Raw genomic sequence first — 12,608 nt, 5'->3', positions numbered from 1 at the left:
TACCTCAGTGAGAAATATGACAGTATTAGTTTCACCTTAGCCAATTCCCCCACTAGATTCCTATCTCCCCGGGGAAGTGATTCCTGAATATTCACTTTTTGTTTGTTTGTTTGTTTGTTTTGTTTTGTTTTTGAGACAGAGCCTCACTCTATCACCCAGGCTGGAGTGCAGTAGCGTGATCTCGGCTCACTGCAACCTCCGGCTCCTGGGTTCAAGCAATGCTCATGCCTCAGCCTCCCAAGTGGCTAGGATTACATGAATATTCACATTTAAAGTCACTGACAGAGACCCCTAGGAAAGGGGGTTCAGCCTAATTCTCCTTTACTTGATTCAACTGACCACTCACAGCATGTTTTTATTCAGTTATTAAATTCATGTAAACAAGGCTTTTCCAACTCTAACATGACATGTGGGCTGCCATCCTGAATTTCTCGTTCATAGCCAGGACCCTTGGAAACTTACATTTCCAGGTAGCATGAAATGCTACGGGATGCCTCTCGGAGCTCATAGTAGCAGTAGTAATGGTTGTGAGGCAGTGATCAGCACTTGTTCTTTTTCTGAGCAGTTTGTCCTTCCTCCCTTCCTCCCTTCCATTCTTTTCTTCCTTCCATGCTCAGTAACATTTATCAATACAGAAATCCTTCCTTCCTTCCTTCCTTCCTTCCTTCCTTCCTTCTTTCCTTCCTTCCTTCCTCCCTCCTTCCCTCCCTCCCTCCCGCCCTCCCTCACTTCTTTTCTTCCTTCCATGCTCAGTAACATTTATCAATACAGAAATCCAAGCTCAGGGGTGCAGAACTCTTCAGAGAGTTGACTTGCCTAAACCCAAGTGTCTCAATCACAGCTGCATTTTCTAATCATTTGAGATATAATTAAAATATTCTGATACTGCATACCACTGGAAGACTGTGTTTGAAAATCCCCTAAGTGATTTTACTGTGCAGCTACGGCTAAGAACCACTGGCAGCACAATCTGAGACAGAAAGAAGAGTGAGGCTATAGATGCAGCTTTAACAGTAGCAGCCACCTGCAGGAGATGGTATAATCAATGACACAGACAACCCATTCCTTCCCTTTTCTCTCTTGCTCTCATGTGCAGTCTTCACTAGTAAAACAAGCATGCGTTACTCTAGTCTAACTCATGCTCACTTTCTTCACTTAGGCTCTGGTATAACTTGGAATGCTTGCTTGCTCAAGACAAGCCTTAAAATTGGTGAGAGTTAGACAGGTAAGTGCAGATTAAAAGATGATGTGTGGAAAATTGTAATATGGAATCTTTTAAAATGCTTTTAATTTCAAACTCTTGCATTTGGTAGGCATTGCTGTCCAAGAATCCCTTCAACTAAGATATCACATAGAAATTGAACCACTCTTGGGAACAGATAGTGAGGACAAAAAAAGAAAAAAAAAGAAGAAGGAAATTGAAGCACTGACATATGAGGGAATAGATATGTTAGATTGCCAAAGGAGTTCTTTCTTCAATGCTCTCTGTTGTTTTACTGCAACTGACATTTAGAACCACAATAGAGTTAGAAAAAAGCATAGTATCAAAAACAGAAACCTATCATACTACAAACACAAACACATACATAGGCTTTTCTCCAATCTAACTAAGCTATTACAGCATCTGGGAATGGAAAATTAAGTAAAGTCAGTCCTGGCCCGGCACGGTGGCTCATGCCTGTAATCCCAGAACTTTGAGAGGCCAAGGCAGGAGGATTGCTTGAGCTCAGGAGTTGCAGCCTAGCCTGGATAACATGGTGAAACCCAGTCTACACAAAAAATACAAAAAAAAAATTAGCTGGGCATGGTGGCACATGCCTGTACTCTCAGCTAATCAGGAGGCTGAGGCAGGAGAATTGCTGGAGCCGAGGAAGCAGAGGATGCAGTGAGCCAAGATCGTGCCACTGAACTCCCTGAGCAACAAAATGAGACCCTGTCCCAAAACAAAACCAAAAAAAAAGTGCATACTTCAACAATTCATAGAACTGGTGTATTTATTATTTCAAGGCAGTGTAAAGATGCAGGAATATATTACCATATTTCCCAAATATGGCATGACTTTTTTTCTCCTCATAATTATCCCTCAGAAAAGAGGAGGTTGCATTATATTCAAGTCTTTGCAAATCTTTTATGGCAAGTTGCTCTCTGTTTTCTCCAGGAAAGATATATTAGCTTGAAATATCCCAAATCAATTCTAGTTTTCTAGTTTTAGATGTTTTTTAGAGGATAGCTTATAGAATCACTAAAAGTGGAGGCAAGGGCATTTCATATCGATTTTGTCTTTGTGCCTGAGGATTTGACCTCACGATTGGAGATGTCACTGTAAACATGACTCTTAAAAATCTCCTTAAAAAGCAGTACAAGTGTTGTTATAAAGTGGAGATTGTCATTATACACCTGTGGGATGAATGAACAACAACAAAAAATGTTCTAATGTTATAAAAGTTTATAGTTGCTGCTTGGGACAAATTTGTTGTTGATAGTGTGCTATGCTTTCAAAAACTGCTAATAAGCAAGATTACTTCATTAAACACAGGGATGGAAAAAAGTAATATTTATAAATTAATATTTTTCCATATTACTTTAAATATGTATGTATAATCAAGTTGACAAATTAACTAATATAATAATATATTTAGTTTCGTAATGAACATTTCTAAAAGTCTATTTTTTTCTAGAACATTTTCTTTTGCATCATAGTTTCAAGCAAATGAGACATGTCCTTAAAATTGGCACCACCTTATATTTGAGCATACACTTTAAATATTTATTTACTAATATTTGTAATCAATTAATACGAAAAGCAAAAAGAGATTGTTTAATCTCTATGAGTGACTTTGTGTATGCATTTAATTTTTTTAAACTAGTAGAACTTCATTTGTTGGAAAGAAAACTAAAACTGCAAATTAAATCTCTTTCTAAATAATAAAGTTCTACTTGAGCATTAGGTATTAACCGTCCATGACAGTAAATTTTATATTAACTGTCAATATGTCAATAATTTTATATTAAATGTCAATATGACTGCGCCACTGTTCCCAGATGTTTGGTTAAACAATCATCTAGATGTTTCTGTGAAGGTATTTTTTTAGATGAGTTTAACATTTAAAATAGTAGACTTTGAGTAAAGCAGATTATTCTCCATAATGTGGACAGGACACACTCAATCAGTGGAAGGCTTTATGAGAAAGTCTGAAGTCCTCTAAGTACCCTAAGGAAGAAGAAATTCTCCCTGATGCTGCCTCTGGACATGAGCTGCAACAGAGTCTCTTTGGGTCTCCAGCCTACCAGCCTGCCCTGCATTTTTCAAACTTGCCAGACCCCAAAATTAGTTGAGCCAATTTATTAAAATAAATATCGATCAATTGATCTATCTATCTATCTATCTATCTATCTATCTATCTATTTATCTATCTATCTATCTGTCTGTTTCTTCGTTTTGTCTCCCTGGAGGACCCTAACAGTTCCTTTATCCCTGGTTCATTTTTCTGCATAGCACTTGTCCCCTTTTAATGTACGATAAAATGTATTTCATTTGCATGTTTCTTTATTGTCTGTCTCCTCCACTACACTGTATTCCCTAAAAAGGCAGACACTATGAACTTCCTGCTCCCTAATTTTAATGCCTGGTACAAAGGGACTCTCAATAAATATTTATCAAATAAATGAATTAGATGCTTCATCAGTCCTTCATTATATATTTAATATTTAAAACAAACTAAAGATTTCATTTTAAATCTAGAGGACATCAAAGAAGAAAAATTGTAAAAATGAACAAAATATAATGAATACATATTAAAGGTGGACTGAGCACATTTATTAGACTGTATGTGATATTTTAATTGTTTAAATGGAGCTGATTTGAAGTTATCTTACAATTACCTATACAGATTCATTAAAAAATATATTAAGACTAATAGCTAATTTTAAGAATAAGAATAGCTAATATATAAATTGTTATTTATTTCCTATATAATATACATGTATCTTAAGCAACAGTCTCATATTTTCATTACAGTTATGGATTCACTTTTTCATCTAATAATGGATGAAGGCTTAGACATTTGTGTGCATTTTTAGTTGTTTGCTTGGATTACGTAACATGAATTTCCTTTTTTCTCTGGAATGTTTAATCAAAATCTATTATCCAGTAAGAAGCTGAAATTAGTTAATGAAGTCCAATTCAACTTTAAAAAATACAGCTTCTTACTTAATTTCAGTTTATTTTGGAAACATGAAATACTTCAACATTATGTGAATCATTTTTACAATTCTTACTTTCAGAGCAAAGTCATGAAAATAAAATCATTAAACTTTCCAAAATCATATTGCATCTTCCAAATATATAAACCTAATTTCCATAAAAATCATATTATATTATCAGGAGAAAGAAAAAAACTCAAACTATACACAACATAGCTACAAGAGTGAGAAAATATGGTACCTAGACAGGAAATGGTTGTTAAGAGAAGGCATAAAACTATTTTTGAAACAGAATTATGAGTGTTTATTTTATTAAAAAGTTGACATAGGTTATCTTTGGTGTTTATGACTTGCAAACTAAAGTATTTAATATTTAACATGTTTAAATACAAGCAGCAGCAGTTTGGTAATCAAAAGGAATAATTTGAATCATCTCAGAAAAATAAATTTATTGTAATTAGGATATTTTAGAATACGATTAAAACATTTGAAAGAAAATGTATTCACCTTTCTTGTCGTCAAAGTACAGAGTCTGTTGAGCTGGATTTGACCACTGGAGGGAGGTGTTATCATTTTGATCAACCCTGCAGGTCAAAATTGCAGTTCCGCCTTCAACAACGGTTACATTCTGTGTTAGTGGAAACTGCCCTTGGCTGCCTAAAAGGGGATTAAAGAAAATGTTGATTAAATGAAAGTCATAAAATGATTAACTGCCCAAGATCTACACTGGTCTTAACTTCTCATGCAAAATAAAATTTAAAACAACCAAATAACAACAAAACTATATATTACAAGAGACAGAAAAATAATTGAAAATCCTCAGAGAACAACAGCACTGACATATAATTAAAACTCCTTTGTACTCCCTACAAGTTCTAGGAAACTTTTTTTGTCCTAGGCATACATAAAGATTTATATTCAAATAGTAATATTATAATTATTACTTTCCCTAGGCTTTGCATTAGTTAATACGGTACTAAACTTGGTCATTGTTGAAGATAAAGCACTGAAATAATTTTGGATGAGTTGAACTCTCTAAAGCAGTAAACATAAAATATTTCCCTGGTAGCTTTTGTAATCCTGAATAAAGTTTTTGAAATATGGATACTCAAACTTTAGATTCAATTTCTGATAAAGGAAATAAAAAAAGAATCCCACTTAACTAGGTTTTCTTGTAGATTTAGCTCTTCTTAGAAATACAAAATGTATTGTGTAAAACTGTGGGAGTACTCTTTAAAAAGTGTAGAATATCCATTCAAACTTTAAATTATTAATCCTAGGTGATACAGGTTAATACTCTTCTTTGTTCCTTTGTTCCTTTCTGTAGTTTCTCGATTTTCTCCAAGTAATACATATTTCTTTTATAATCAGAAAAATACATATTTTTAAATGACCCTTGTTAATTTGGATATCATCAGTATGTAATCAAGGTTTTGCTCTTCTTAAGCATTTTACTAATTTGTTAAAGTAATTCATGTAATAAATTTACTTAATAAGTGCACTTCTAATAGTTTAATCAAAATTTATGCACACGGATACATAATACATAAATTTCTCTTCAGCAAGATGATCTGAAGATAAACTCTGCTAAGTCTGATAACCATGATTAACATGGGTAAGAATGACTTTCTAGAACCAGGTTAAAATATTATTATGTAAGCAAGGGAGTTCATTAAGTCAAGGATAATTTACATATGCAAGAACACTATAATGACTTAATCACATCCATGAAATATATTTCCTTTTTCTTCTTTAGTTTTGTAATATTCAATAACTACTACAAGCACCACTTGAGGTTATGCTGGAACTATTGGCATAAGAATCTTATTACCAGGGATTCCCCGGCCAGATGGCCAAATAGGAACAGCTCCAGTCTGCAGCTCCCAGTGAGACCAAGGCAGAAGGTGGGTGATTTCTGCATTTCCAACTGAGGTACCCAGTTCATCTCAATGGGACTGGTTAGACAGTGGGTGCAGCCCATGGAGGGCGAGCAGAAGTAGGGTGGGGTGTCACTTCACCCAGGAAGTGCAAGGGGTCAGGGAACTCCCTCCCCTAAATAAGAGAAGCCATGAGGTCCTGTGCTGTAAGGGATGGTGCTATATGGCCCAGATACTATGCTTTTCCCATGGTCTTTGCAACCCACACACCAGGAGATTACCTCAGGTGCCTATACCACAAGGGCCCTAAGTCTCAAGCACAAAACTGGGCGGCCATTTGGGCAGACACTGAGCTAGCTGCAGGAGTTTTTTTTTTGTTTGTTTGTTTGTTTTTGGTACCCCAGTAGTGCCTGGAACTCCAGCAAGACAGAACTGTTCACTCCAATGGAAAGAGGGCTGAAGCCAGGGAGCCAAGCAGTCTTCCTTAGTGGATCCCACCCCCATGGAGCCCAGCAAGCTAAAATCCACTAGCTTGAAATTCTCACTGCCAGCAGAGCAGTCTGAAGTCAACCTGGGATACTCGAGCTTCGTAGAGGGAGGGGTGTCTGCTATTACTGAGGCTTGAGTAGGCAGTTTGCCCCTCACAATGTAAACAAAGCCTCCAGGAAGTTCAGACTAGGTGGAGCCCACTGCAGCGACAAAAATCCTCTGTTTGCAGACTGCCTCTCTAGATTCCTCCTCTCTGAGCAGAGCATCCCTAAAAGAAAGGCAGCAGCCGTAGTCAGGGGCTTATAGATAAACCTTCCATCTTCCTGGGACAGAGCCCTTGGGGAAAGGGACGGCTGTGGGTGCAGCTTCAACAGACTTAAATGTTCCTGCCTGCTAGCTCTGAAGAGAGCAGCGGATCTTCCAGCACAATGCTCGAACTCTGCTAAGGGACAGATTGCCTCCTCAAGTGGGTCCCTGATACCCATGCCTCCTGAGGTGGAGACACCTCCCAGCAGTGGTTGACAGACACCTCATACAGGAGAGCTCCAGCTGGCATCTGGCAGGTGCCCCTCTGGGACGAAGCTTCTAAAGGAAGGAGCAGGCAGCAATCTTTGCTGTTCTGCAGCCTCCGCTGGTAATACCCAGGCAAACAGGGTCTGGAGTGAACCACCAGCAAAATCCAGCAGCACATTAAAAAGCTTATCCACCACGATCAAGTCATTTCATCCTTGGGATGCAAGTCTGGTTCAACATACTCAAATCAATAAATGTAATCCATCACATAAACAGAACCAATGACAAAAAACCACATGATTATCTCAATAGATGCAGAAAAGGCCTTTGATGAAATTCAACACCCCTTCATGCTAAAAACACTCAATAAACTAGGTATTGATGGAACGTATTTCAAAATAATAAGAGCTACTTCTGGCAAACCCACAGCCAATATCATAATGAATGGGCAAAAGCTGGAAGCATTCCCTTTGAAAACTGGCACAAGACAAGGATGCCCTCTCTCACCACTCCTATTCAACATAGTATTGGAAATTCTAGCCGGAACAATCAGGCAAGAGAAAGAAATAAAGGGTATTCAAATAGGAAGAGAGGAAGTCAAATTATCTCTGTTTGCAGATGACATGATTGTATATATAGAACACCCCATCGTCTAAGCCCAAAAACTCCTTAAGCTGATAAGCAACTTCAACAAAGTCTCAGGATACAAAATCAATGTGCAAAAATCACAGGCATTCCTACACACAATAATAGACAAACAGAGAGCCAAATAATGAGCAAACTCCCATTCACAATTGCTACAAAGAGAATAAAACACCTAGAAATACAACTTGCAAGGGATGTGAAGGACCTCTTCAAAGAGAACTACAAAGCACTGCTCAAAAAAATAAGAGGGGACACAAACAAATGGAAAAACATTCTATGCTCATGGATAGGAAGAATCAATATTGTGAAAATGGCCATAATGCCCAAAGTAATTTATAGATTCAATGCCATCCCCATCAAGCTACCATTGACTTGCTTCACAGAATTAGAAAAAAACCTACTTTAAATTTCATATGGAACCAAAAAAGAGCCCATATGGCCAAGACAATCCTAAGCAAAAAGAACAAAGCTGGAGGCATCACACTAACTGACTTAAAACTATATTACAAGGCTGCAGTAACCAAAACAGCATGGTACCGGCACCAAAACAGAAATATAGAGCAATGGAAAAGAACAGAGTCCTCAGAAATAATGCCACACATCTACAACCATCTGATCTTTGACAAACGTGACAAAAAGAAGCAATGGGGAAAGGATTCCCTATTTAATAAATGGTGTTGGGAAAATTGGCTAGCCACATGCAGAAAACTGATACTGGACACCTTCCTTATACCTTATACAAAAATTAACTCAAGATGGATTAAAGATTTAAACATTAAGACCTGAAACCATAAAAACCCTAGATGAAAACCTAGACAATATCATTCAGGACATAGGCATAGGCAAAGACTTCATGACTAAAACACCAAAGCAATTGCAACAAAAGCCAAAATTAACAAATGGGATCTACTTAAACTAAAGAACTTCTACACAGTGAAAGAAACTATCATCAGAGTGAATAGGCAACCTACGGAATGGGAGAAAATTTTTGCAATCTATCCATCTGACAAAGGTCTAATATCCTGAATCTACCAGGAACTTAAACAAATTTACAAAACAAACAAACAAACAAACGACCCCATCAAAAAGTGGGTAAAGGATATGAACAGACACTTCTCAAAAGAAGACATTTATGCATCCAATAAACATATGAAAAAAAAAGTTCATCATCACCGGTCATTAGAGAAATGCAAATCAAAACCACAATGAGATACCATCTCACGCCTGTTAGAATGGCACTCATTAAAAAGTCAGGAAACAACAGATGCTGGAAAGGATGTGGAGATACAGGCATGCTTTTACACTGTTGGTGGGAGTAGAAATTAGCTCAACCATTGTGGAAGGCAGTGTGGTAATTCCTCAAGGATCTAGAACTAGAAATACCATTTGACCCAGCAATCTCACTACTGGGTATATACCCAAAGGATTATAAATCATTCTGCTATAAAGATACTTGCACACACATGTTTATTGCAGCTGTATTCACAATAGCAAAGACTTGGAACCAACCCAAATGCCCATCAATGTTAGATTGGATAAAGAAAACGTGGCACATATACACCATGGAATACTATGCAGCCATAAAAAAAGGATGAGTTCATGTCCTTTGCAGGGATATGGATGAATCTGGAAACCGTCATTCTCAGCAAACTAACACAGAAACACAAAACCAAACACCGCATGTTCTCACTCATAAGTGGGAGTTGAACAATGGAACATATATATGGATACAAGGAGAGGAACATCATACACCAGGGTCTGTTGGGGTAGGGGGGTAAGGGGAGGGATAGCATTTGGAGAAATACTTAATGTAGATGATGGGTTGATAGGTGCAGCAAACCACCATGGCACATGTATACCTATGTAACAAACCTGCACGTTCTGCACGTGTATGCCAGAACTTGAAGTTAAAAAAAAAATTATAAAGTTCTAAAACTCAGATTGTTTCTATCCAAAAAATAACAAGTTTCCACCTAACTTTATAGAAAAGAATGTTTATTGCTATGTAACAAAAATATTTTCCTAAAACTGGGCACTTCTGCTTTGGACAGGTAATTTTCTTTTTTTTTTTTTTCTTTTTCTTTTTCTTTTTTTTTTTTTTTTTTTAATGGATTCTTGCTCTCTTGCCAGGCTGGAGTGCAGTGGCATAATCTCGGCTCACTGCAACTTCCGCCTCCCGAGTTCAAGTGATTCTCCTGCCTCAGCCTCCCGTGTAGCTGGAACTGCAGGTGCGTGCCACCACACCCAGTAAATTTTTGCATTTTTAGTAGAGACGGGGTTTCACCATGTTGGCCAGGATGGTCTTGATCTCTTGACCTCGTGATATGCCCATCTCGGCCTCTTAAAGTGCTGGGATTACAGGCATGAGCCACCACAACTGGCCAGAGAGGCAATTTTCTTATTGTGCAGATACAGGCTATTTGTGGCTCAATAAATAAAATGCTTGATAAGTGCTGTTCCCCCACTGAAAAAAAAAAAAATCTTATTACCCAGAAGCATGTTGATTGGCACCATAAGAGACAGAAGATTCTGAAGGGGAAAATTTCTTTCCACACCTAAATGACACAAGCATAGAGGTTCGTGACCACCTTACAAAATTAAGCCTATCAAGTAAAAAATCTGATATCAGAGGCTTTGTCTCCTCAATGCCCACCTCTCAGAGTTTCCATCGCCCTGTAATTTTTAGGGTGGAGTTTTTAAATTGAGGTTAGAAAATGTCTGGAATAAATTCCTGGATAGTTGACTTGAAAGTCAACAGGAGCCAGAGTGGGATGTGTTTTGCCTTCAGCTCAGAGGTGACCTCTAGCAAGGTGACATGGAGAACTATCAATCTTGTGAAGTGAGGTGAGGCGAAATACCACATCAGAGAAAACATGATGTAAGACAGAAAGAAGAAATAATTACCAGAGATTAGGAGCTCAGAAATATGAAGCTCCAAATGGTTTCAAAACACTTTTCTTGGGTCCCTGTTATTGATACAATGCATAAATTGAGCAATCAGGGAGTTATTCTTTAAGCAACAAAAGGCACGCAACTGCTAATAAAAATATACATGGTTCAGCCCAGATGACATTTTGATGATCAACCAGTACATAAATAAGACTGTTTGCTTCTTTAAAGAAGTGGAAAAAGAGCAGCGATGCTTGCGAAAATCTCATCCACTACATTTACAAAACAATTTTCAAAACATTCCCATAAGAAAATATCATCCTTCTCATTTCACAGATGGGCAAACTGACACTGGGAGGTGAAGTGATTTTTCCATGGTGAAACAAAGTCAATGAACCATTTGGAGTTTGTTCTGAAAGTTCAACATTTTTATTCTTATCTATTCACAAAGGCTTTATCCCTGTTTGTTTAAATGTAAATTAGACAACAATGAAAACAAATGAGTCACCATTTGAAACTTTAAATTGGAAATTTAAGATGTCAATAGTAACTGTTCTTAAATATCTTATCCTCTTGATAATGTATTTTTGATAACTAACTGTCCCTAAATATCTTATCTTACTGATACCTTACTGTTATAATTTATTTTTTCTTACTGGCCCATAGAAGAAAGAAACTAATGTTTGTTAGAGTCCTCTACGTGCCAGATATTTAATATACACTAGTTTACCTATACCTTGTCCTTCCAGGTTGGAGATTAGAATAGCTACCCTCCATCTTCTCCCCACATGTATTCTGACTTTGAAGTATGATTTTAGTTCCCTAGGACCCACAGCCTAAAATCCCTGCAGTCAAATAACTTAGTTTTTCCCAATACAGAGCAAGCTTCTGTGGAGAATCTCCTAATCCTAAATGCCGTTGGGATATGTGGTTTCCAAAATCAATTCAAAAGCTTTGTTGTAGATAGTCAAAAGTCTCAAAGCTATGAATTGCCTTTTACTTCTGATTTTAACCTGAAGAGAGCATGAGTTAGCTGCTACTTTTATCTTTTAACTCTTCATGGTTCAAGGTCTCCATTCAATCTTAGAGTCTTTCCAAAGAAGTTACTAATTTTTCAAATTAGCAAAATTAGTATGCTACCAGGTAACCATAATTAATAATAATATGTTGTGTATTTCAGAATTGCCAAAATAATAGATTTTTAATGTTCTTACCACAAAAATAATGGTTAAGTTGGTGAGGTGATGAATATGCTAATTAGCTTGATGGAATATTTTTGTAATGTTTGCATAGATCAAAAAATCACATTGTACCCCAAAAACATGCAAAATTATTATTTGTCAATTAAAATATATTTTTTAAAATTTAAAAATCTTGGCCTTAATTCAATAATTACATAGATGACCTACTATATAGAGAACCTACTATGTGCCTTGCTTTGTATGAATCAACATCTGAAGGATGGGTAAAGAAAGAGAAGCTTACTAAGGAGTCTGCAAAGTAATTAGATACTTTAGGAGACAGTGTAATGACCAGGAAGAAAACAGCCCAGATGGTACAGTATGGATCTTGTTTACCATCTACAAGAATTTTTAATGTACATTGGTCATATCATCGAGAGCTTATTTTAAAGTAATACTGGGTCTGGCTAAGCTCACCACCATCCTAGATTTCAGAGGAGTCATTCTTATCAAACAAGCATATGACAGAATTTAAAAGAAACAAAACTTTCAGTTGGGAATCTTAGAAGCTGGCTACTTTTCCAAGCAAGTTACATTTATTATTTTCTTCCTCTCCTTCTAGTGTTTACTTCCTCTTATCATTTGTGTAAATATCTCTCTCCCTTACTTGATTCTAATCTAATTAAGGTTATAGTAACAGAGACATCTTACTTATCTTTTAATCAGCTACACTGTTTACCATATTGCATAGTAAATAGAAGCTCTCAAAAGGTGTTCATCATCTAAAGTAAATGCACCATCTTAAAACAAT

At 36.7% G+C, this 12,608-nt stretch overlaps 1 protein-coding gene across 6 annotated transcripts in view; it reads right to left on the bottom strand.

The window, feature by feature from the left end:
* Positions 1-12,608, bottom strand: part of CADM2 (cell adhesion molecule 2) — a 1,108,555-nt gene that overhangs the window by 264,722 nt on the left and 831,225 nt on the right. For all 6 annotated transcript variants that reach the window (XM_019024501.4, XM_019024502.4, XM_019024500.4 and 3 more), the window contains one exon: positions 4,711-4,860. In XM_019024501.4, the coding sequence (XP_018880046.1) occupies positions 4,711-4,860 (150 nt within the window). The remainder of the gene's footprint in view (positions 1-4,710; positions 4,861-12,608) is intronic.

The sequence above is a fragment of the Gorilla gorilla genome, chromosome 2 (genome assembly GCF_029281585.2).
Source record: "Gorilla gorilla gorilla isolate KB3781 chromosome 2, NHGRI_mGorGor1-v2.1_pri, whole genome shotgun sequence".
NCBI lineage: Eukaryota > Metazoa > Chordata > Mammalia > Primates > Hominidae > Gorilla > Gorilla gorilla.
This window is presented reverse-complemented; position numbering and strand designations above follow the sequence as displayed.